This window comes from Perognathus longimembris, chromosome 7 (assembly GCF_023159225.1).
Source record: "Perognathus longimembris pacificus isolate PPM17 chromosome 7, ASM2315922v1, whole genome shotgun sequence".
In the NCBI taxonomy this organism is placed as follows: Eukaryota; Metazoa; Chordata; class Mammalia; order Rodentia; family Heteromyidae; genus Perognathus; species Perognathus longimembris.
In genome coordinates, this window is record NC_063167.1 from 73,925,732 (window position 1) to 73,950,412 (window position 24,681).

Sequence of the window (24,681 nt, forward strand, 5' to 3'; positions counted from 1 at the left end):
GGGCCCGTAGCGCCGCTCTCGGTTGTGCTGACTGCGAGCTTGGGACGGTGGGTCGCGGGCTCTCGCCGCCGGCCATCGTTCAGCCCCGTGTCGCCGCGGCTGTCCGCCCCTCAGCCTCCACCATGGACTTCGAGGACGGTAAGCGCCGCCTGCGGCCGGTCTCCGCGGAGGGCGGGAGGCGGGGTGGCCCGCGCCGGGGGTCTGTTTACCGTCACAAGATGGCCGTGTGGGCTTTGTTCTGCCGGGCCGGGCGGCCGTCCGCGGGCCCGCCCGCCGCGGGCCCTGCGCGGCGACGCGGCCTCCGAGCCGCTGTCCGGGGTCCGCTGCTGGCGGCGTTCTGTGGGGTCGGAGCCGGCCTCGCAGCCGAACCCAACTCGCCGAGGCCGCGAGGGCCTCGGACCTGCCCGGCCTTCTGTGGTGTCCCACGTCTGCCTTCCGTCCCGGCCCGGGGTTCCGACCGAGGGAAGAGTGGTGGGATCCGTGGGGAGGGGGCGCAGGGGAGGGGGAAACAAGGGAGGGAGGGGAGTGGAGGGGGCGCACAGAGGAAGGAGGAGGGGAGAGAGGGATTGCAGGGGAGAGAAGAGGGATTGCAGTGGAGGGAGGGGGAGAGAGGAGTTGCTGTGGAGGAAGGGGAGGGAAGGGAAGGGAAGAGGGATTGCAGAGGAGGGAGGGGGAAAGGAGTTGCTGGGGAGGTGGGGGGGGGGGAGAGAGAAGGATTGCGGAGGAGGGAGGGGAGAGAAGTTGCGAGGGAGGGAGAGGAGGGAAACGGGATTGCAGGGGAGGGAGGGAGGGAGGAAAGGAGGCTCCCCCACCCTCCGCCGGCCCCGCCTTGGGCCTGGCGGCCCGCCGACCACGCGAGGACCTAACCCTCCATCCGCGTGACTTCTTGTGAAGTAGAAATTCTAGAGGCTTGTGCTGATGGCCCCCGGCCTCCTTAGTGGAGTATGAGTCTCGAGGACACCAGTAATATATACGGCCACCATATATATAGCCACTGTTGATAGAAACGGAGAATGCGGTAGATCTTGGTCACCATACTGGGATATATTTATTTATGCATCGAGATTTTTATTTTAAGTTATCTGTTTGCAAGTACCTAATTGGAAACAGTTTACCTGAGCCAAAGCACTTTTTTGGCTTGTGTGTGGATTGAATTTGTTAGAATTCCAGCCCTGCAAAGAAAGCCTTTCCCAATTCAGACCCCGCGGTTACTTGGTAAACCAGCAGGCATTTTAAAACAAAACAATTCCTTTCGGTGGTCTCTGACACCAGTTCTTTAAACCACTTGCACAAGGTCACTAAGAGTTAATTTGCAGAATCCAGAATCATGCCCAGCTGCTGGAGTTAATGTCAAGATAAAATGATTATAATATAGTTACAACACTAAGGAGATATGAGAAAGAGCTTGTATGATTAAACTAGATTTATTCTTTAGTAATCTGACATTTCTAAATAAACCTGTTCACTAAGAACTTGTAAGCCTCCAACCCTGCTTAAAAAAGAAAAAAGTATTTAATATTGAATGCGTAATCTTAGTTTCTAAGCACTACTGAAAGTTTTTTTGTTGTTTGTTTTGTTTTAGATTTAACTTCATGTTACAGGGTTAAAGCTGCAGAATCTAAGTATAGAAAAAAGAAACTAATAACCTTTGTATGTACTTTACAGTTGCTTTGAAATGGGAACTTCAGATTTCTTTTTTCGGGGCAGGTAGTTAAGATTTATTGGCGAAAGGGTAGAGTTTTTAGGATTGAACTCTAGGTCTTCTTGCTGGCTAGGCTGGCTGGCACTCTAAAAGCCACGCCCCAGTGATGGAAAGTCGCCTCTTGTAAAATACTGTGGTGTTTTTGTTTTAGTTTGACTTTGTTTCATTTTGATGTAGATACTTTAAAACTGAATATGAACTGGCCAGAGTAGAGATGGAAAGTAAAAATGTGCTGGGTTTGAATAGAGTACCAACAAAACAAGGTACAGCAGAAGCTACCATTGTGATGAGGGAGGCATTGGTTGGGGGAAATGGGAGCAAGACTTTTTTTTAAATAATTTGTAGCGAATTGAGAATAATGATGAAAGTATGTTTGCTTTTATTATCTCCAATTAGAAACATTGTTACTGATAAAACATTCTATTTTTCCATGCTTAGCCACTACTGGTGCCTTTGGGAAATGCAATTTGACTAACAGTGTATCCAAGGCTAATTCTGTTTAGTGTTGCAGCATTGCTATCTTTGTATCCAAGTGGTCACAGTTATATTGTGATCTTCCAGTATTTGTAAAAAGATTTTTTTCTCAGCTTTAAAAAATTGTTATTATAAAGGTGATCCAGTATTTGTAAAATTAAAGCACTTGGCATTGTTAATCTTCACAGGAAATTGGACATATGGCTTTCACTGATGCCAAATCGTGGGTAGATGATAGCATATATTCATTGTACATAGGTACATATGTATTTCTCAGATAAGATCTTGAAATCTTTATAGAGTAGAATTGTTAAAAGTATACTAGATTTGACAAATTTGTATTGCATAGAATCAGTTGCCTTCCTCTTTGTTATTCAGTAGAAACTAGTGCTAGGTTCTCTCTTTTCATTATTATTATTTTTTTTGTGCCAGTCCTGGGACTTGAACTCGGGGTCTGGGCACTATCTTTGAGCTTGTTTTGCTCAAGGCTAGCACACTACCACTTGAGTCTCAGTGCCACTTCTGGCCTTTTCTGAGTATGTGGTACTGACTGAGAAATAGAACCCAGGGCTTCATGCATGCTTGGCAAGCACTCTGCCACCAAGCCACATCCCCAGCCCCTCTTTTGGGTGCTATTAACAAGTGTTAAAAACACTTTGTGTGTGTGTGCATGTGTGTGCGCGCGCTAGCCCTGGATCTTGGACTTCCAGGCCTGTGTGTTGTCCCTAAGCTTCTTTTGCTCAAAGCTAGTGCCCTATGACCTGAGCCACAGCACTACTTCTGCCTTTTTCTGAGTAGCTTATTGGAGATAAGGGTAAAATGGGACTTTTCTGCTTGGGCTGGCTTTAAACCTTGATCTTAAGATCTCAGCCTCTTGAGTAGCTAGGATTAGAAGCATGTGCCACCAGCTCCTGGCTAATTGTTTTTTTTTTTGTGTGTGTATGTGCTGATCCTGGGGTTTGAACTCACTGCCTGGGCACTGTCCCTGAGCTCTTTGGCTCAAGGCTAGAGCTCTACCACTTGAGCCAAAGCTCCATTTCTGGCTTTTTTTTTTTTCTTAATTAGAGATAAGAATCTCACTAACTTTTCTGCCTGGGCTGGCTTTGAACTGTGATCCTTAGGTTTGAGCCTTCTTAGTAGCTAGGATTACAGGCATGAGCCACTAGTCACCCACTTAAAAACTGGTTTTTACATTGCTGTCATTTGGATAATGAACTTGCCATTTGGGAGTTAGTGAAGAAAGCATGTATGTTTTCTCAGTTGGATGCCAATGGGTATTGGTACCCATTATTATTTGTACCTCACTTTTGTAGATAATTGAGTATGACATTTTAAAAATTGTGTTTACTTTTTAATAGATGAGCATATAATTTTTATTGCTTGCTAATATTGTACTAATTCTGTTAAATGTGTCTTCATAGATTACACACACTCTGCTTGCAGGAATACTTATCAGGGCTTTAATGGTGAGTAATTTTTTTTTCACTTGCTCATATTTGTGGGAGGAATGCATTCTAGCTTTTCTCTTCATATACATAAACATAAATTATTAATGTAAGAAACCAGCCCCATCTTATTTCAGACATTGCTTTGGCTCTTCATTTATCACTTCAATATTAATGTTGTTACACTCCATGTAGCATTTGTTGTTTGCATTGCTGGGACCTACCAGGGACCTTAGGTATGCTGCACAAGCACTCTACCTCTGAGCTACATCCCTAACCACCTCTGAGCTACATCCTTATCCCTTTAGCTGATATTTTAATTGGGCATTTGGATTAGAAAAGTTAGGATTATTCTGATTGGTATGATGTTTTGTTTGATTTATTTTAGCTAATAATTCTTTTAATTTATTCCAAAGGACCTGACCTCATTGAGTGATTAACTAGAAAACAGTGGTTGAATTCTTTTTGCTGAATCAGAGACTTTGGTGTTCAGTATTGTAGATGAAGTTGATTATTGGCTTGGTACTATACAAATTCTGCTACAGTGCTTGTGTGTGTGTGTGCATTCATGTGTGCTCACACACATGCACAGGCTCTGGGTCGTGAACTCAAGGCCTATATGCTTTCTTTGTCCTTTTTTTTTTTTTTTGTCATTTGTGGGGCTTGATTGCAGGCCTGGGTACTGGCCCTGAGGTCTTTTGCTAAAGGTTAGCACTGTATCACTTTGAGCCACAGCCCCACGTTCAGTTTTTTGGTGGTTACTTGGGGATAAGAGAATCATGGGCTTTTTTGTCCAGTTTAGCCTCAAACCATGATCCTCAGATCACAGCCACATGAGTAGCTAGGATTACAGGTGTGAGCCACTAGTACCCTGCTCCTTGAGGTTTTTTGCTCAAGTCTAGTGCTCTACCACCTGAGCCACAGCTCCACTTAACAGCTTTTCTGGTGGTTAATTGGAGTCTCACTTCCTGCCCTGGCTGATTTTGAAACATGATCCTCAGATCTCAGAGTAGTTAGGATTACATGTGGGCACCCTAGGTGCTGGGCTGTTACAATGCATTTGGACCTTGTTTTTGAGATTGTTTTTCTCACATGTTCAAATGTGTTGATAAACAAAGAGCTTCTTAGGTGAGCACATGTCTACCGAGCTAGATAAAATCATGAGAGATGTGCAGAATACAATTTCATGTTATTTAAATAGTTATTAGAGTTAAATCCTTGCCAGACAAGATAATACAAAAAAGAACACAGAACAATTTCATAAAGTTAAGAAAACATTATATCAAAGACTTGAGGGAGTGGCATTAATTATCCTGATTGTCAGAGAAATGCACAACTCAGCTGTTTTACAGAGCATGATGAAATAAAACTGAAGTAAATGTACTGTTAAAGAGGATGGTCATCTTTATGGAAATAATTATGATAGAATTAATTTTTACTTACCTCTAAGGATGAAGAGAAACATTAGATTTTTTAAAAGGTTTTTCTACTTTATTCATTTTGTTGACAGCACTAATTTGTGAACTAATGTTTATATTTAGTTCAGTTGCATTTATGGCACAAGATCTCAATTTCAAAATGGCACCAATTTTTCTTAAGTGTAAGGACTTTTTAGCAGCAATTATATACTTATAAAGGTTAACATTTACAGAGCAAATGCTTTAGCTATACCTTTTCTATTTTAGACTTGCCAGTTACAATATTACTAAAGGCTAACAATGTCTACATAAAAATGACCTTTCACTCTCCCTCATCCTTATCTTAGTCAAAGGCCTCTTCCCCCCTTGTTTTTGATCCCATTGGGGAAGAGCATGAGATTCATATCAGGGACGTAGGTATTTTAAATGGGATGCCTGATTTAAGGGAGTATAAGTCAAGTATAAGAAGAAGTAATTTTTAATTTGGGTATGTTCCACTGCCCCAAAAGTTCTGTGACAGACGGTACTTAGTGACAACCCAGAAAAGAAACCCTTAATCTTCAGCCTGAAACAGCTGAACGTCTGGAAGGCCGTTTTATTCACTGTGATGCAGTCATTAACTGAAGGTGTCACTAAACTAGAAAACTGAAAATTCATTTTAAGAACAATTAAATTGAGGGAAACATACTGCATAAGTAAGGAATTATAAAGAACTGGCAATTAACTGAGCATGCTAAATGGATTCCATGATTAAGTTTTCATGATAGGGTGTACTTACTACATGCATTTTGCTAAAAAAAAAAAAAAATTCCCTAAAACATAGCAACTCCATAGTTAATCAAAGTTCTCCATTGTCATTAACCTGCACATGCCGACTACCTGGAAAAACTAAAGCTTGGCTGTTCCTCAACCAATGGAAGCTCCACAGTCCCTTCCCTTCCAGATAATAATGCCTTGCTTGTGACAAACTGCTGCACAGACCTCTGGGGTGCCACCTGGTATAAGATAGAATTTGGAGGCCCTCTCCACCAAATGTAATCTTGTGGGGAGAGGCTTCTTCACTTTCTTTGGAAAACACCTGAATGATACAAACTGTCTGAATTTGCCATGCAGGGATTTCAAACAATTTTGCACGTGTTTCAGATACTTTCAAGTCTTTTTTTTTTGGCCAGTCCTTGGGCTTGGTCTCAGGGCCTGAACACTGTCCCTGGCTTCTCTTTGCTCAAGGTTAGCACTCTACCACTTCAGCCACAGCACCCCTTCTGGCTTTTTTTTTTTCCTATATAGGTGGTGCTGAGGAATTGAACCCAGGGCTTCATGTATACTAGGCAAGAACTCTACTACTAGGCCATATTCCCAGCCCCGACTTTCAAGTCTTTTAAAACAAAATAGTGTAAAAATATTTTAAGCCAAAGCCATGTGGGACTTTTTTTTTTTTTTTTTTAATAAGATGTCTTAACTGTGCCCCATCTGTTATTTTGGTTGTTGTTTTCACAGATTTTTTTTTTTTTTTTTTTTTTTTTTTTTTTTGGCCAGTCCTGGGCTTGGTCTCAGGGCCTGAGCACTGTCCCTGGCTTCTTTTTGCTCAAGGCTAGCACTCTGCCACTTGAGCCACAGTGCCACTTCTGGCTGTTTTCTATATATGTGGTGCTGAGGAATTGAACCCAGGGCTTCATGTATACAAGGCAAGCAGTCTTGCCACTAGGCCATATCCCCAGCCCTTCAGTTTTTGTCATTGACATCAATCTGGTTTATTAGTCAGATCAAATTGCTTATAGGTATATATTCCTCCTAAATTGGTATCTCACTCATACACACCCAGTCTTGGTATTAAGGAAACATCCCTTCTCACACTTGAGAAGATCACATTAATTCCTACATTTCAGGCATGAGCTATTTCTGTATGGTCCAATAATTGAAAAAGGATTTGATTTGCTATTTTCAGGAATTTACCACCTCCTCTGGCTAGATGTTCAAACATTTGATTATATAGAGGCTGTTAGGACTTACCATGTAGGAATTAGTCAGTGTACAATATGTAGAAGAGAGTATATTTTTGAGGACAGTGACATAGTAAAATTACCAAGGAATTTGCACCTATATAGGTGAGATTGAAAATTGGAGAATTAGCTAGAAAGCCATTTCATAAACAGATTTTTATGATTTTGGGGCTTGGACTAAACTATTTAAAAATACTATTTAAAATACTAGTTTAAAAATATTCAGATTCACTGAGTGCTGGTAGCTCACATGTGTAATCCTAGCTACTCAGGAGGCTGAGATTGAGTGGCTCATGGTTTGAAGCCATGAAAGTAGGCAGAAAAGTCCAAAAGACTGCTTGAAAATAACTAGCAAAATGTCAACTTAGAGATATAGCCCAAGTGGCAGAGCTTGTGAGCAAGCAGAGCAAGCAAGCCAAGTGAGTGTGAGTTCCTGAATTCAAGCCCTGTTGCGTGTATTAAAAAAATCATATGCTTTCCAGGGAAAATTAACAGAACTTACAGGCTGGTTAACAGTGGGGATAGAATATGGAGACAGTTGACTGAAAAACAAATTCAAGATTTTAAAGTAGATTTACTTAGATTTGTGTTTTTACCAGAGAGAGAATGTGTGTGTTGGTATGATACAAGGGTCTACTGGAGAATTGTATTTGAATTCTAAAGATAGGACTTGAAATGTAAAGTATTGTAGGTCAGAAGTTTATTTCCTTATTAATGTACAGTGTTACAAAAATATGTTAATGACTTACTCTTTTTGAAATGTTTTAAATTTATTTTAAAGGTGATGAATGGCGGGGTGGGGGGAGGTTACAGTTACATAAGTAAGGTACGGAGTACATTTCTGTTTTTGTTTTTTTTTTTGCCAGTCCTGGGCCTTGAACTTGGCCTGAGCGCTGTCCCTGGCTTCTTTTTGCTCAAGGCTAGCACTCTGCCACTTGAGCCACAGCACCACTTCTGGCCATTTTCTATATATGTGGTGCTGGGGAATCAAACCTAGTGCTTCATGTATACGAGGCAAGCGCTCTTGCCACTAGGCTATATTCCCAGCCCATGATGATTAATTCAGATGATTGCTGTGAAAATTTTGTGTTTAATGCAGTTTGTTTTAGGAGAACAATATGTTTTACTGATAATTTCCTATTGACTCTTCTAGGAATGGATCGTGATTATGGTCCTGGATCGTACGGAGGTCTGACATTCAAGAATATTTATCTAAAAATTCTTCTTTTGAATGCCAGTAAAGGTGAGCGTCATGTAATTATTTTCTTTTTAAACTCTTATAGGGATGGACCGTGACTATGGCCATGGATCGTATGGGGGTCAGAGATCCATGGATTCCTACCTAAACCAGTCATATGGCATGGACAATCACAGTGGTGGTGGTGGGGGTAGCAGGTAAATAACTTAATCACTTGGCCAAATAATTACACAACTATGAGTCTGGATATATTATTTTTTAAAGTATTCCTTAGCTTTATTATGATACTTGAATTTTGCTGTTTGGTATTGATTGTCACCTTAAATGTTTAGTTGTTTTAGTTAATGGATATAAAGATTATCTCCAGATGACTGACAAAGACATTTTAGGGAAACCCCAGATAACATTACTTCATTATAAAATAATTAAGTACTGTGTCTTTACTAGTGAAATTTATATTTTTTACTACTTTTCTTTTTAACTCCTTTCAGCTAAAATATCTTGAAAAATGTTATAAGAAGTTACTGGAAATATTGTGAAACTTTTATTTTTCTTTTTCTATTGAGGTTTGAATTAGGGGCCTTGTGCTTGCTAGGCAGGTGCTTTTACCACTTGAGCCATGCCTTTAGCTCTAGCTTTTTCTTACTGATTAAGAAGAAAGTTTTTTAAGGTATATGTAAATAAAACAGCAAAACAGTCATACTAGAAGGGGTTTAAGCAAACCAGTCTAGCAACATTTAATTTCTAAGACATACTTAAGATAGATTTAATTTTTTTGGTTGGTTGTGGGGCTTGATTGAACTCAGGGCCTGGGTGCTGTCCCTGAACTCTTTTGCTCAGGCCTAGTGTTATACCATCTGAGCCACAGTGCCACTTTTGGTTTTCCAATGGTTAGTTGGAGATCAGAATCTCACAGACTGCTTGGGCTGGCTTTGGACCTTGATCCTCAGATCTCAGTCTACTGAGTATCTAGGATTATTAGAGTCCAGCTAGGATAGATTTAAAATTTTTTACTTTTAAAGTAAATGACAAAGCATATTATAATTAAAAAAGTTTTTTTTAAAAGTAATATCCAGGTTATTTACTGACAGCTACTACTTAGACCAAAAACATTTGTGCTCAAGATTAGGAGAATTGTATTAAAGCCATGAATACTATATTTTTCACTATCATCTAGATTCTATTTGTACTTCACTGATATTGTGTGAGGCTGAACCCTAGTTAAAAATAGGACTACATGCTTTAGGGTTGACCATGTTCAGGAACATTCAAAGGGGATCTTCTTTTGAGGCACAAAGGTTCCTGATGACTATAACTGAAACTAGGAGATATCTGAAACTATTGTCCTTCTTAGATTGAAGGATCTGGATTCCTAAAGATAAACTTAAATTATGCTTACTTTTTTTCTTTCTGCTTCAAGTATGCCACTATGATTTATAGTTGAGAAAAATCAAGGAAACAGTTAACAACTTTGCTTATATGTTAGTTTTGAAATAAGTAGTTGGAAAGAGGAATAATTTTTATATGCCTATTAGGATTCAGAAGTAAATAGTGCTTTCGATTTAGAGATCAGTAAATAATTGAAGGAATGTAACATTTAGATGTTTTAATATGTCAGCTACATTGTAAATGTAATGTACATAAACTATTTCTGTAGATGTTATTGTTCATTTCTTGTGTATTTGTGGGCTTTTATAAAACTGTTGTAAGATAACAAGCAACTTTTTGTAATCCATGGTTTGGATTTGTGAGATGATTTGTTTTTCTGTTGACTTAAAACTTAGAGGAGACTGTATGCTCCCCTTTTAGGGTAGCTTTATGTGATAATTTCCTGCTAGGAAATCATTTAAAAAATAATTGTGGGTATTATAAAATAGTTTCTCATCTGCCTTGAAAATTCATACACAGAGGGTATATATGTTGGTGACCTCTATGTTCTGTTTACCCTTCTAGATTTGTTAGGTTTACTAGTCGACAAGTACAAAGTACTTATGGTTGGTTCTTGTCCTTGGCTGAAGTTTGGCAGATTGTCAAATTTTATAACCTGAGATATTTTCTCAGATTTTGATTATTCTAGAAACAACGAGGGAGTCTAGTGATATAGATTATTGGGGTACAGAAGGATTGCTCTGTGCCATCATTATTGGCCTTCATCTATTTAGTCTTCAATTTGAGTCCTCAAGGAAAGCCAAAATGTTTCAAATGCTTTGTAATTTTCAATAATAGGGATGGAGTCAAACTTTGAATAGCTTGTGAACTTTAGCAATTGACCTTTTCCAAGACTAGGGCTGGGCTTAAATAATGACAACAAATCTCTGGATAAAACAGAAAAGCTGCTAAAAAGCAGATTTCTAAGCTAAGTTTTACTGAAGTCAATTAATTAGAAACTATCTGAGTTAGTGTTCTGTTCTCATATTGAACTTGCCCAGCCCTAATCAAGTGTGTACAAAAGTAGAACTGTACAAGCCAGTATGGTATAAATGAATTTTAGTTGATAAATGTCATCTGATAATTTGTTTTTGAATTGTCTAACATTAGTAAGCTTACTTTTGTTTTTTCCCTCACTGTGCAACTTTTCCAGGTTTGGACCTTATGAGTCTTACGACTCCAGGTCTTCTCTGGGTGGGCGAGATCTGTACAGATCTGGCTATGGTTTTAATGAACCCGAACAAAGCCGCTTCGGAGGTAGTTATGGTGGTCGATTTGAGAGCTCCTACCGGAATAGCCTTGACTCTTTCGGAGGTAGAAACCAGGGCGGGTCTAGCTGGGAAGCACCTTACTCCCGTTCAAAATTGAGGCCTGGGTTTATGGAGGACAGAGGAAGAGAGAATTACTCTTCCTACAGCAGTTTTTCTTCACCCCATATGAAGCCTGCACCTGTAGGCTCTCGGGGGAGAGGAACCCCTGCTTATCCTGAAAGTACGTTTGGAAGCAGAAACTATGATGCTTTTGGAGGACCATCAACAGGCAGAGGCCGAGGCCGAGGAGTAAGTACAACAGAATCTTTTCAGATTCTTTTCACTAGTCACTCTTTTAAACCCTTTCAAGACCATGGTTTTCAACTAGAATAAACACTGTTCATCCCAGTGTATTTTAAGCAAAAGCTGAGTCTTAAATATAAGTTTTAGGTTTACTGTAAAAGATTTTCTAGCACTTGAGAAAATAGTGGCAGATTGAGATGATTGCTCATGAAGCTATGCCAAATCTCCCTTTATTGAAAAGGTGAGGATGTTAGGTTTGGTCTAAAAGGGGTTAAAAGGAGTTACAATTTTCCTTGTAAACACTAGCAGCTAGCTGGTGGGACAGTTGTTGGATCACTGTAAAAGGTTAACTGAACCCTTTTTGAGTAGGTTAAAGGTGCAATGTATGATAAAATGTTTGCTACTAAACACTAGCAAGTAGAATTTCTTCAAAGCTCTGTGTTTTAGATCAGGATAGTGTATCCATCTCTATGTGGTGAAGAAGTTGGTGTGAACCATAGATTGTAGAATGACTTGTGGTCCATATAATTTTGTTAATTTATTCTCTTAGGGTATTGGTGATTGTTTTATTTCTTCTCATGTCACTAGCTTTACTGTCCAGAAATAATATCCTACCTGTGTATAGCTATGATGGCAGCTTCTTCCTAGAAAGTAATATTTTGTAAATTATTGCTTTAATGAATAAATCTAGCCCCTAGATGTTTTAATTTTAGGGTATATAAAGATTATGCTTTATGTTCTTAAATAATTTGATTGTTGTGAGATTTTACTTGGTAAGGAAATGTAGATTGTGGGATTATATAGTTTGATCATGTAAAGACTATTGTGTTCTTTTGCTATAATGTAAGATTCTTTTTGAAAGTCAGCTTTGTTTAGTATTCTTATTGCAGAGGAAGTATTTTTGATTAAAATGTCATCAGGCACATGGTTTTGACTGTTCATTTAGCTTTTCATATGTCAGTTTGTCATGCTTGTGTAGAAAATTTTCATTTTATGTTATTCTACATAATATGCATTGCACCTTTAATTAATGAAGTTTTTTTTTTGATGTGCTACATAAATTAGGCATTCCTAAGTATAGCATACAAGTATAAGCAGCTGTGGTGCTGTTCCACCATATCTGATGATTGTAGGTCAATTAAAAATGACTGTGCTATTAGATGTTGGGGTTCAAAATTGAAAATCCATTGCAGTTTGAAATTTTAGAATACAATTAACATTTTCCATGCTATATATTAGCAAAGGGTTTTTAGGCTTCAGATAACAGTTTTGTTTTCATGATAACAATACAAGTATTCCTGTACTTTGTATTTACCCTTCTAGTCTGAATGGAATGTTGTTTCATTTCTTTTGCTAACAAAGTAGATGTATAAATAGGGTTTTCAATTTTAATCTTCACTTGTACAATTCCCATTGGGTCCTTCTCTTCAGATTACTCCTCAGTCTACCTTCTAAAAGTCAGAATAGTGGAATGAGTTTGTATGGACATGGGCCTCTTGATATAGTGGGTTTGTAGTTGGTTTTGTTAATGACAGGATAAGAGGAAGGAATACAAAGAGTCGTTTGATGGCATGACTCTTCATCTGTAAACTATTTGTTCTTGGGCTTCTGGGTCAGAATATGTTTCTCTAGGTAAGAATGTGAATGGAACGTCAGATGCAGTTCTTTATCTGAAGTGTATCTTGGAAGTTGATGCATGGTTATGCTTTAACTCTCCTATTTCATACTAATGTTCCATCTCGCCTTCTCATTCCGTTTTCCAACAGGGAGAAATCCTAAATGATTTCTGGAATATGTTCTTCTTTGTGTATTTTAGCCTTAAGCCAGGTATTTAGTAAAACAAAGGTTTCTTTTAAGGTGTTTTCATGGCATAACATAATTTAGGAACTCTGATGAGGAGTTATCAAAGAGTTGTACAAGTGGTAATCTTCTGACAGACACATCTGGTGTTTATCATCTCAAGTAATTTTGATGGTAAAAGAAATCAAATAAGTAGGAAACATTTACATTTGCTTTGCAGATAAAAATATTAATTCACCGGATTTGATTTCATGTAATGATTTACAAAATTTTAAAGTGTGCTTTTTCCGAGTGGACATGTAAAATTTAGTTTACATTCCAGGGAATTTCCAGGTGAAAACTAGTTAATAGGTGATAAGAAAATATTGTATGACATCATATTTTGTTTTTGGACAATATGCTAATATTTCTTGATTTCACCAAATTTGCAGCATATGGGTGACTTTGGAAGCATTCATAGACCTGGCATTGTTGTTGACTATCAAAACAAGCCCACAAATGTGACAGTTGCTACTGCAAGAGGAATAAAGAGGAAAATGGTACAACCATTTAATAAGCCTGGTGGAGCCTTTATCAAGAAACCTAAGCTAGCAAAACCTATGGAGAAGATGAGCCTCAGCAAATCACCTAGTGAGTAAGAAGCCACAGTTGCTGTGGTTTAGAATTTTTTTTTCTTATGATATTTATTGGTTTAAGATAATTATTTTAGTGTTTATATGGGAGAATTAGCCATCAGATTTTTTGTAGTTAAGTAGGTTTTTTAAAATTAACATACCCTTGTCTATTCCTTTACTCTGAGTTATATGTGGTGGGGTCAGAACCTCAGTGGGTTTATAGAGGCTTTCTATGAGATTCTGATTCAAACCCCTTTCTTGGGCTAAGTGTCATGGGGTAGTGTAGAATCTTCTTTATGAAGACAAAGGAAATAAAATGTTCCTGGTCTTCAGTACTAGGTAGAGCTATGTTTTTTCTAGAAAATTAATTTGCCTTATCTTTTGAGATAACCATACATATTTTATATTGACAAAGTTTTCTGCCAAACCAAACATGGAATTAAGAAATTTTCACTCATGTTAACATCAAGAAGAACAAAATATTTGAGAAAAAAGTAGTAAAAATTTATCATATACTCCATAACTACAAAAAGAAAGAAAGTAAAGTTTATTTATTGAATGAAATTGAAGTTTTTAGCCAGGCACTGGTGGCTGGGCCTGTAATCCTAGCTACTCAGGAGTCTGAGATCTATGCAAGGATCTCAGTGCAAAGCCAGCCCAGGCAGGAAAGTCCACCAGTCATTTATCCCCAATTAACGACCAGAAAACTGGAAATGGAGCTGTGGCTCAAAGTGGTAGAACCTTAAGCTGAAAAGCTTAGGTATAGTGCCCAGGCCCTGAGTCTAAGCCCCATGACTGACCCTCCCCCCCAAAGAAATCAAAGTTCAAAATAAATAATAAAAACTGAATTAGACTGGAAGACAACATGTCAAGATAGATTTTTCCTAATCTAATCTAGAGATGAGCTACAATTCCTATCAAAATTCTAGCTAAGTTGGAGGGACAAAGGGTGAACAAATTAGCACTCACTAGATAATATGAAGGAAGGGGGCTGGGAATATGGCCTAGTGGTAAAGTGTTCATCTTGTATACATGAAGCCCTGGGTTCTATTCCTCAGCACCACATATATAGAAAAAGCCGCAAGTGGCACTGTGGCTCAAGTGGCAGATTGCTAGCCTTGAGCAAAAAGAAGCCAGGGACACTGCTCAGGCCCTGAGTTCAAGTCCCAGGACTGGCAACAAAAACAAAACAAACCAAACAAATATTATCCAAAAAGAAATGTACTCATTACCTGACTTAGGAAAGTGTAACCCGTCTATATATCACTTTTATAATAACAATTAAAAAAAATTCTAGCTAAGGACTCACTTCATGATTTCACATTTAATCAAGATTTAATTCTGACACAGGGTGGGTGTATGTCCTTATACATATGCCTTTATATAATTGGAATAGAGTTGAGAGCCGAATTAAACTACATCCATGCTCAACTGGGCAAAATAAGTGTCAATAATATTCAACTATAGAGAGAAGTCTTTTTGACATGGTTCTAGGAGAGTTGGCTAGCCACATACAAGTAAACTGGAAGATTGCATGAGCAAAATACTCTTGGCAGAAGACTCTTGGTAATCTTCATGATTTTGTATTTGACAAGGAATTTTTTTTTTTTTGGCCAGTCCTGGGCCTTGGACTCAGGGCCTGAGCACTGTCCCTGGCTTCTTCCCGCTCAAGGCTAGCACTCCGCCACTTGAGCCACAGCGCCGCTTCTGGCCGTTTTCTGTATATGTGGTGCTGGGGAATCGAACCTAGGGCCTCGTGTATCCAAGGCAGGTACTCTTTGCCACTAGGCTATATCCCCAGCCCTTGACAAGGAATTTTTATTTATTTTTTTGTGCTGATCCCAGGGCTTGAACTTGGCCTGTGCACTTTTCCTGAGCTTTTTTGCTCAAAGCTAGCACTCTACCACTCGAGGCTCAGCTCCACTTCTTGCTTTTATGGTGACTAATTGGAGATAAGAGTCTGGAGGACTTTTCCTGCCTGGGCTGGCTTCAAACCTCAGCCCATAGATCTCAGCCTCCTGAGTAGCTAGAATTACAGGCTGAGCCCCTAATGTCTGGCTGGCAAGGACTTTTTATGTAGTTCACTAAAAGCATAAGCAACAAAGGTAAATTGTATTTTGTTAAAGTTATTTTGTGTGTGTATGCGCCATGTTGGGGCTTATATTTTACTTGCACACTGTCCTTTAGCTTTTTCACTGAATGCTAACTCTCCACCACTTGAGGCACAGCTTGACTTTTTGCTTTTTGCTGGTTAATTGGTCAAGAATTTCTTAGACTTTCCTGCCTGGACTTTGAATCTCAAGTCTTAGATCTCAGCCTCCTGAGTAGGTAGGGTTACAAGTGTGAGTCATAGGTGTACTTGCCTATTAAAATTAATTTTTTGTGCTTCACTATAAATAATAAATGAAAAGACATTGCTAGGTTTGGTGATGCATACTTTGTAATCCCTGCAGTTGGAGAATGAAGTAAGAATCCATCCAGAGTTTGAGACTAGCTTGGATTATGTAGTGAGACCCTGTTTCCAAACAATAGAATAGGATAGATAGTCAATGAAGGACTTGTATCCAGAATACAACTCAATAGCAAACTGATAACTCAGTTAAAAATAGGCAAGAAATATAACATATTTCTTAAAGGAAAAAAACACGCAAAAAAAGATACATAAATGGCCCATAAACCTGTGACCAAGAGCCCAACTTTGTTAGGTAAACTGAGACCATAATCAGATACTACCTATATCCATTTGGATGATTAGAATAAAAAAGTTAGATAATAAGCCTTAGCAAGGCTGTAGAAATTGGAACCCTGCTATGCAGCTTAGGGAAATACAGAATGGGACAGTAACTTTGGAAAACAGTCTGACATGCTTCAAATGACTAAACAATTATAATAGCAATTCCACCCCCAGGTATATATACCTAAGATAGATAAAAATAGAGTACATACAAAACAAGTAACAGAAGTGTGCAGTAGAACAATGTTTTGGCCAATGGCAGACTGCATATAGAACAGTATGTGCCATATATCCTATGTGTATGGCAGACTGTATTATCTAGGTTTGTATACTATGATGTTTGTGTAGCAAAGTAGCCTAATAATGCCCTTTTTTTTTTTGCCAGTCCTGGGGCTTGGACTCAGGGCCTGAGTACTCTTCCTGGCTTCTTTTTTTTTTTTGCTCAAGGCTAACACTCTACCACTTGAGCCACAGTGCCACTTCTAGCCTTTTCTGTGTATATGGCACTGAGGAATTGAACCCAGGGCTTTATGCATGCAAGGCAAGCACTCTACCGCTAAGCCACATTTTTAGTCCCCTAATAATGCTTTTCTTAGGACATATCCCCATTGTTAAGGAATGTATGTCTGTATATGAATGTTTTTTTTTTGTTTGTTTTTTTAGTTCTTTTTTTTTTTTTTTTTGGCCAGTCCTGGGCCTTGGACTCAGGGCCCGAGCACCGTCCCTGGCTTCTTCCCGCTCAAGGCTAGCACTCTGCCACTTGAGCCACAGCGCCGCTTCTGGCCGTTTTCTGTATATGTGGTGCTGGGGAATCGAACCTAGGGCCACGTGTATCCGAGGCAGGCACTCTTGCCACTAGGCTATATCCCCAGCCCCTATATGAATGTTTTTATAGTAGTAGTATTCTTTGTTCATAGTGGCCCCAAACAGAAAAGTCCTGGATATCCATCAGGAGATGAGTGGATAAACAAAATGTGGACTATTTATATATGTAGTATTATATAAAATTCAATTATAAAATAGAATGAATTCCTGGTACATGCTGTTATTTGAATGAACCTACAAGCAAAAATTATACTAAGTGAAAGAAGCCAATTGTTCTATTTTTATGGAAACATACAGATTAGAACATGGATTAGGTTTTTTTTGGTGGATGTAAGGTAATATTGGAAGCATGAGAAATAATACATAAAGGCTACCTAACTTCTTTTTTTTTCAGTTACAGCAATAATTTATTCTGAAATGTTCACTTAGTTTCTGTTGAGACACAGTCCATGTCTCGTTAATAAAAGAGTAGCCACCTCGTAAAGGCTACCTACTTTCTTTCTGAAGTAAAAATGTTTGACAATTGATTGTGATTATGTTTGCACATGTCTGAATAGCCCCCAAACCATTGCATTCTGCTTTGGTTTTCTTTAGTTAGGAAGCAGTACTAGGGCTAAAACTCAAGAGTTTTTGTGTGTCCTTGTTATTTACAGTAGCACAGAGGTGCATATAAGTACTCATCAGGAAATAAATGGATAAGAGCATATATTCATGCAATAAAAATATTAATGAAGTGAATTACCTATACATGTATAACATGGATAAACTTGGAAAACATCGTATATAATAAACAAGAGATTAAAAAAAGACTAAAAGCAAAAGAGTATAGGATTTCATTTAATCAAAATAATCAGAATACAGAAAGCAGATTAGTAGTTCCCAGAACCTTAGAGCAGGGGTGAAAAGGGTAAGTACTGCATTTACTTGCAGTGATGAGAAAGTTCTGGAACCAGATAGTGGTGATGTTTGCATTACTTTTGGATGTACTTAAAGCTACTGAACTGTATACTTTAACATTGGTAAAATGGTAAATTTTGTGTTTTCTGTGTTTTATCACAATAAAAAAGGAACTTGATTTTATTTTGTAGTTTATGTAATTAAAAACATTTGAGAGAGCTTTTACAATATAAATGTGAATTCTTAGCTTTTACGGGTTTATTGTACTTTTCTATTTTCATGTTTAGTCAAGATTATTTCAGTGTTTGCTATAGTGTGTGTGGTATGTTTGATGGCTTCAGGTAGTTAAAGATATTACTTAGAGTAAGGATAACAAAATGAGAGGATTTAGAGAAAAATATGTAGCTTGAAAAGCAAATATGGCAAAATTCACAATGCATTAGGATGTTTCACAAATACTACGTAGTTCAGGAAATACTGGGTAGCTTCACATTGAAGTGAAGTTCAGGTTACATTATTACCACTTATACCCTGTGTATCTGTGCTTTATAAACTGGTACTTGGAAAGGGAGAGTAGAAAAATTCCTTTTAGTTTTGACTTTTTTCTTCTATTTTAGCAAAAACTGATCCTAAAAATGAAGAAGAAGAAAAGCGACGAATTGAGGCCCGAAGAGAGAAACAAAGGCGTAGGAGAGAAAAAAACAGTGAGAAATACGGTGATGGTTACAGGTTTGTATTTAGTAGAGTCAAAAAACTGGGCTCTGATGAAAAAATAGTTTTCTAAGCCAGTTAGAGTGACATGTTCCTATAATTCCAGCACTCAGGCTCAGGCCAGAGGATTGATATTTCAAGGCTAGACTGGGCTATATACATATTAAGATCCTATCTCAAAAAAAGTTTCATAGAAAAGGCAAATAAATGAAACATGATTAGAATTTGAATATCTTGTAAGATAAATTAAACTGGTTTTTTGAATAAGGATATGTAAGAAATGTACTAATCTAAGTTTTATTATATGTAATTACAACTTGGAAAAAAATTCTATTACTACTACAACTCCAAGAATATAAAATGCACAGAAATAGTAATTGTTAAAAATGAAAACTTGAAGAAAACCGTAATCTTGAGATCTGAAAAGTCTTGGGTATTATGCATAAGTTTTTTCCAACCCAGGTTCCAAGAAGAATTCTGAAGATGAGTAAAGTGTGTAGAACTGGCTTTTTCAGACATTAAAACCATTGAAAGATTGTAATGGGGTTCAGTGGTAGAGCATATTGCACTAAGGAAAACGAGTGATAGATTAAATCTGACATTTTTTGCCTATAAACACAGTGCTCATTATGTTAAGAATGTAACTAATAATGATACATATAAAACCGTTTGGTCACACAACTAAGAAAAACACTATACATATATTAAACAGTGAATGTATTTTTCTTTTAAATTCAGTTTGTGTAGCAGAAAAAGTGAAATATTTCTTCTAGGTAAGCAAAGCTTTATCTTTAAAAGATAGAATATAGAACTGAAAGTCTTCATGGTGATCTTTTTAAGTGTTGGGTTTATTTGTTTAAACAGGAAAGTTTGTTATTACTCAGTCTTGAAATATAAATTAGATTTGTTCACATTAAATGTAGTAACAAAATTGTATCTCAATTCCTAGATTTCTTTGTTTGGTCTTTGATTTTAGTCTCTTAGGTATCCATGTGTAATTGTTGCATTAAGCTTTCTGGTTTGTTATGCCTAATTTTCTGGGATTTGAGAGTCAATAGAACTAACCACCCTAGGGATTAATCTATAAAGAGAAGTTCTGATTTTAGGGAGGTCTCCTGTTTTGAGTTCTATTTATACCTCCCTCATTTCCCGTAATTCCTTCTTTTGTCAGAGGTAATGAGCATAGTTACTAAACATGTTTCATTCAGTGTGTAGAAGGCTGAAGATGATTTTGCTTTGTAAGATTACTTTTTTCATTAAAACTATAGGTGTCAGTATGATTTAAGCATGTTGATAAAATAAATGTTGCAATTTGGGAAAAATGAAAATTTCTGTGAGCTGTTGTCTTCATGACTTCGGTTATAAACCTTACCTACTGGACAGAATGTCAATTTAGTTAAACATTGTCATTTTAGGATAAGAATTCTTTGAAATATACTATAATTATTTTAGACATTTTCTTCTCTGATGCTGGGTTTTGAACTCAGGACCTTGAGCATACTAGGCAAGTGCTCTATCACTAAGTTACATCCCAACCCTGCCTGTAATTATTTTAGTTTACCAGAGCAGTTTTATGTTGGGAGGACTAGAGATGGTAAATAACTATTGTGATATATCCTCTAATATTTTAGTGCTTTCAACATAACTAAGAGAATGAAAATGTGACTATGTATATAAACTTAAGGAAGCCTGAGCAGGAAAGGATGGATGTGTTAGCGGTGTACACAAACAGCAGTACATGGGAAACACTGACAAAAATAGTACAAAAGTACATCCTTTAAAAAAAAAATTAGCTTACATTAGTTACATGGGAGTGGGAAATGGGAAAGACTTCATTGTTACATTTCCACACATGCTTCCAATATATTCCAATCAATCATGAGTAGAAACTTCTAAGTGCAGGTGAATGTGAGAAGTCTTATTAGTGGAATTAGTGCTTAGCCTATTTAGAAATTGGAGGATTGTAGGAGGAGTTATAAGTGGCAGCCCAGGTAGATTGCATGGCTTGAGGTTAAGGCAGAGAGATACACATATTTTACTGATGAAAATGAGAAGCTATGTAGATTAAAGTGACTGTAGTGGGTTTAAAAGTATACTGTCAAACATTTAAGGAAGACATACCACAGGCAAGATACTGTTAAAGGTAAAAAACAAAACCCAAAACAGTGGCAATTAAGGCAGTTCCTAGATGGTTGCTGAAATCTTTTGTTTTTCTTGTATCAAGTATTGGACTCAGTGGCTTCACACTAGCTTGGCTTACTCCCTCAAGGCTGGCTCTCTTCTACTTGAACCATACCTCCACCCTAGATTTTTGCTAGTTAATTAGAGATGAAATAAATGTCTTGTACATTTTTGCCTGAGTTGACTTTGAAACACCATCATCCAGATCCTAGCCTCTTGAGTAGCTAATTACAAAGTGTACGCCACCAGCACAAGGTGCCAAAATAATTTTGACTTTGTGTTTTGAGCCTTTAGGTGTCAGTGAAACAGATGAACAATACTATACTAGTAGCAATAATAATATTTACTCTGTGTTAGGAGTTGTTTTAAGCACGTTTGTATGTTCATACTTAAATGCTTAAGACATCTCTGAGGATTCTTTTTTTTTTTTGGCCAGTGCTGGGGCTTGGGACTCAGGGTCTGAGCACTGTCCCTGGTTTCTTTTTGCTCAAGGCTAGCACTCTACCACTTGAGCCACAGCACCCCTTCTGGCCTTTTCTATATATGTGGTACTGAGAAATCAAGCCCAGTGCTTCATGTGTGTGAGGCAAGCACTCTACCACTAGGCCATATTCCCAGCCCTCTCTGAAGATTCTTTTTGGAGTAATAATAAGAGAAAATTGAGGCCAGAGAGGTAAAGTGACTTGTTCTAGGTCACAAAAGAGAGCTGGGATATAAACCAAGTAAGAACTCATACTCTCAACAAGGAAAACAAACCTAATAACATTGCAAGGAGTTACTTGGAAAAATAAAGAGAATGAAATCAGGAACCAGATAGAAGACTCATAATTCAAGGAAAAAGAAACTAGAAACAGGTGAATTCATTCTGTTTTGGCTTTGAGTTTCTAAATATGTACATTTGTCCAGTTATTATTCATTTATTAGCTACCCTGAAGTTATTAGTGGTGGAGCTTATTCTTGCCTGACCTAGGGCTTGAACTCAGGGCTTGGGCACTGTCCCTGAGACTTTATGTTCTAGGCTAGTGTTCTATCACTTCAGCCACAGTGCCACTTTTGGCTTTTTCTGAGTAGTTTATTGGAGATAAGAGACTCAGGGACTTTCTTGCCTGAGCTGGCTTCAAACTCTGATCCTCAGATCTTAGCTGCCTTTAATTACCCCAAAATTCCATGGGAGTTGTCCATGATTTCTGTTGACCTACCTGACTTTGTTGATGATGTTATGGTAAACTTGAGGAGAGTATAAAGTAAGTTGTAGAACTTTGGGGCCAGGTATTTCTTGATATTTACTCTCTTTAATTGGTATTGTGCTTTTTATATCCCAAACCTTGAAGGTGGGCCAGCAATACAAAGTGGTACAATGACTGCCATCCAAATATGTACTTATTTATATATAACATTTTATTTATAATATATATAAAATATGTATTTTTTTTCTGAGTTAAATTAAACTTAATCCAGAAAAGGACGGAAGAAATAATTATTCTGGTAAAATTAGATTAGATTCAGTTGTATAGTCTTATTAGCTCTTAAGTGAATAAGGTGATACTTAATGAAGAACTTTTTTCTTGTAGAATGGCATTTACATGTTCATTTTGTAAATTTCGAACCTTTGAAGAAAAAGATATTGAGCTGCATCTGGAAAGTTCTTCACACAAGGAAACATTAGATCATATTCAGAAACAAACCAAATTTGATAAAATAGTTATGGACTTTTTGCATGTAAGTGGCTGTTTTTCAAGTAAGAAACATCTGAATTTATTTCATTTTTCACAATTTCCTATCTTTTGTACTCTTTCAGAAAATTTAACAATCAGCTTCTCATTTAAAGAAAAATTTAAAATTAGCACAGAATTAGATCTGAATTCTTATGGAATTTGAATTTGTTATTTTTGAAAAATAAAGTTTCCGAGAAGTGTCAAAAAGAGTTCCTGTAACAACTTGATGTGCATCCATTGAGAACCCATATGTCTTGGATTGTACTTAGTATTTGATTTTCTTACAGCTGTCTGTAGCAACTCATTTTTATTGTTACTAAAGGATCATTCTCAGAGCAGCCAAAGAACTTGTTAGTAAGTGGCAGTGTGAATATAGAACCAGAAAGACTTGGGTTTGTTTAGTGTCTTTCATATTATCAATTAAGTAGATTTTCTTGAAGACAACAGGCACTACTTTTAGTAACCCCACAGTAATGGGAAATAGAACATAAACACAGATAAACAGATGGTACATTTAGATAAAGATGCCGAGAATACAGAAATACTCCAGAATAGAATCTTGGACAAGGGGAAGATAATTGGGACTGGGAATGCTAACAGAAGAGGCTTCAGCTAGTCTGCTAATTGTACGTAAAACTAATTTGGGCAAAGGAGAGAAAACTATTAGGTTAGAAAAGTACAATGATCTTTTAGACCTTTATATAGTTGTAGAATTATGTTTTGATGAAAATTGCTTCTTATAATTTCTTTCCTTACTGGGCTCATATGGTTGTCAATTGTGACTTAAATACCTGTTGGCTTGACTGTTCAGCTCTTTGATATTTCTCTGACTAAAATACATTTTGGAATGTCAGTACTTTTTAGTTTCCTAGTATGTTTTGATAGTTTTTTCAATTAAATTATAAGCGCCTTGTGAACAGACATTAGTTCTTGTAGAGCAGAGGAAGGTATGGTAATACCTTCCTTAGGGTGAATGGTGGTGAATATATATTTGAGTGTTCATTGGAAACAATTTCATTCTTTATATTTTGTGTTCTAGGAATGTATGGTGAATAAATTCAAGAAAACATCTATTCGTAAGCAACAGACAAATAATCAAACAGAAGTTGTTAAAATAATAGAAAAAGATGTCATGGAAGGTGAGTAGTCAGATTGTTTTACAAATTTATATATGCATATATACACATGTATATGTGTATATATCATAACCTTATGTTTGTCATCAGCCTAGTTGTCTTAATCCCTTTTGTACTTTTGTAATATTTTGTGCTTGTTTGTTTGCTTGTTTGTTTTTTTGTGCTGTGTACTAGGGCTTGAACTTGGGGTTTGGATGCTGTTCCTGAGCTCTTTTGCTAGCACTCAACACTTGAGCTACAACTCCACTTGGCTTTTTGTGGTTAATTAGAGATCAGAATCTCTCAGACTTTTCCTGCCTAGGCTGGCTTTGAAAAATGATCCTCAGATCTCAGCCTCCTGAGTAGCTAGGACTATAGCCATCTGCCACTGGCATCCAGGAATGTGCTTTTCCTTCCTTACCAGTAATCTTTTGTTTGCTTGTATGCATGCATGTATGTATGTATGTATGTATGTATGTATGTATGTATGTATGTATGTTGATGTGGGGCTTGAACTCTGGGCCTAGGCACTGTCCCTCAGCTTTCCGGTTTTCTGGGTTCATTAGAGATAAAAGAGTCTCATGGACTTCTGTGCCCAGGCTGGCTTTGAACTGAGATCCTCAGATCTCAGCCTCCTGAGTAGTTAGGATTACAGGCATGAGCCACCAGCTTGTATTTATTTTTTAATTAATCAGTTTTAGTGGTGCTGGTGATTGGATTTAGGGCCTCACACTTGCTAGGCAAGCTCTGTACTACTTAGATTTAGTCCTTTAGAATTTACTGTTTTCTAGTTCTCTGTCATTAGCCTTGTTATTATTTCTCCTTACATTTCTTTCTGATGAGTTCATTTATTTAACAGAGCTTAAAGTAA

General features: G+C 37.5%; 2 protein-coding genes across 3 annotated transcripts in view; both read left to right on the forward strand.

The window, feature by feature from the left end:
- Nucleotides 1-8,761, forward strand: LOC125355531 (DBIRD complex subunit ZNF326-like). Its single transcript, XM_048351944.1, has 4 exons — nt 1-138; nt 3,598-3,642; nt 8,193-8,228; nt 8,323-8,761. Exons 1-4 carry the CDS (start codon nt 123-125, stop codon nt 8,436-8,438), a joined length of 213 nt encoding a protein of 70 aa, XP_048207901.1. The 5' UTR covers nt 1-122; the 3' UTR covers nt 8,439-8,761.
- Nucleotides 8,321-24,681, forward strand: part of LOC125355530 (DBIRD complex subunit ZNF326-like) — a 26,258-nt gene continuing 9,897 nt past the window's right edge. The window contains exons 1-5 of one of the 2 annotated variants that reach the window (XM_048351943.1): nt 8,321-8,434; nt 13,450-13,648; nt 18,706-18,817; nt 22,552-22,699; nt 23,735-23,834. In XM_048351943.1, the coding sequence (XP_048207900.1) occupies nt 13,453-13,648; nt 18,706-18,817; nt 22,552-22,699; nt 23,735-23,834 (556 nt within the window). In that variant the 5' untranslated portion in view covers nt 8,321-8,434; nt 13,450-13,452. Of the gene's footprint in view, nt 8,435-9,181; nt 11,225-13,449; nt 13,649-18,705; nt 18,818-22,551; nt 22,700-23,734; nt 23,835-24,681 lie in introns of those variants that run through there. The other variant, XM_048351942.1, reaches the window with a different exon arrangement.

Coding starts and splice junctions, on each gene's coding strand:
- LOC125355531 (XM_048351944.1), top strand. Junction 3,643..8,192: donor TACTTATCAGGGCTTTAATG/GTGAGTAATTTT, acceptor TGACTCTTCTAG/GAATGGATCGTGATTATGGT. Junction 8,229..8,322: donor TGGTCCTGGATCGTACGGAG/GTCTGACATTCA, acceptor AAACTCTTATAG/GGATGGACCGTGACTATGGC.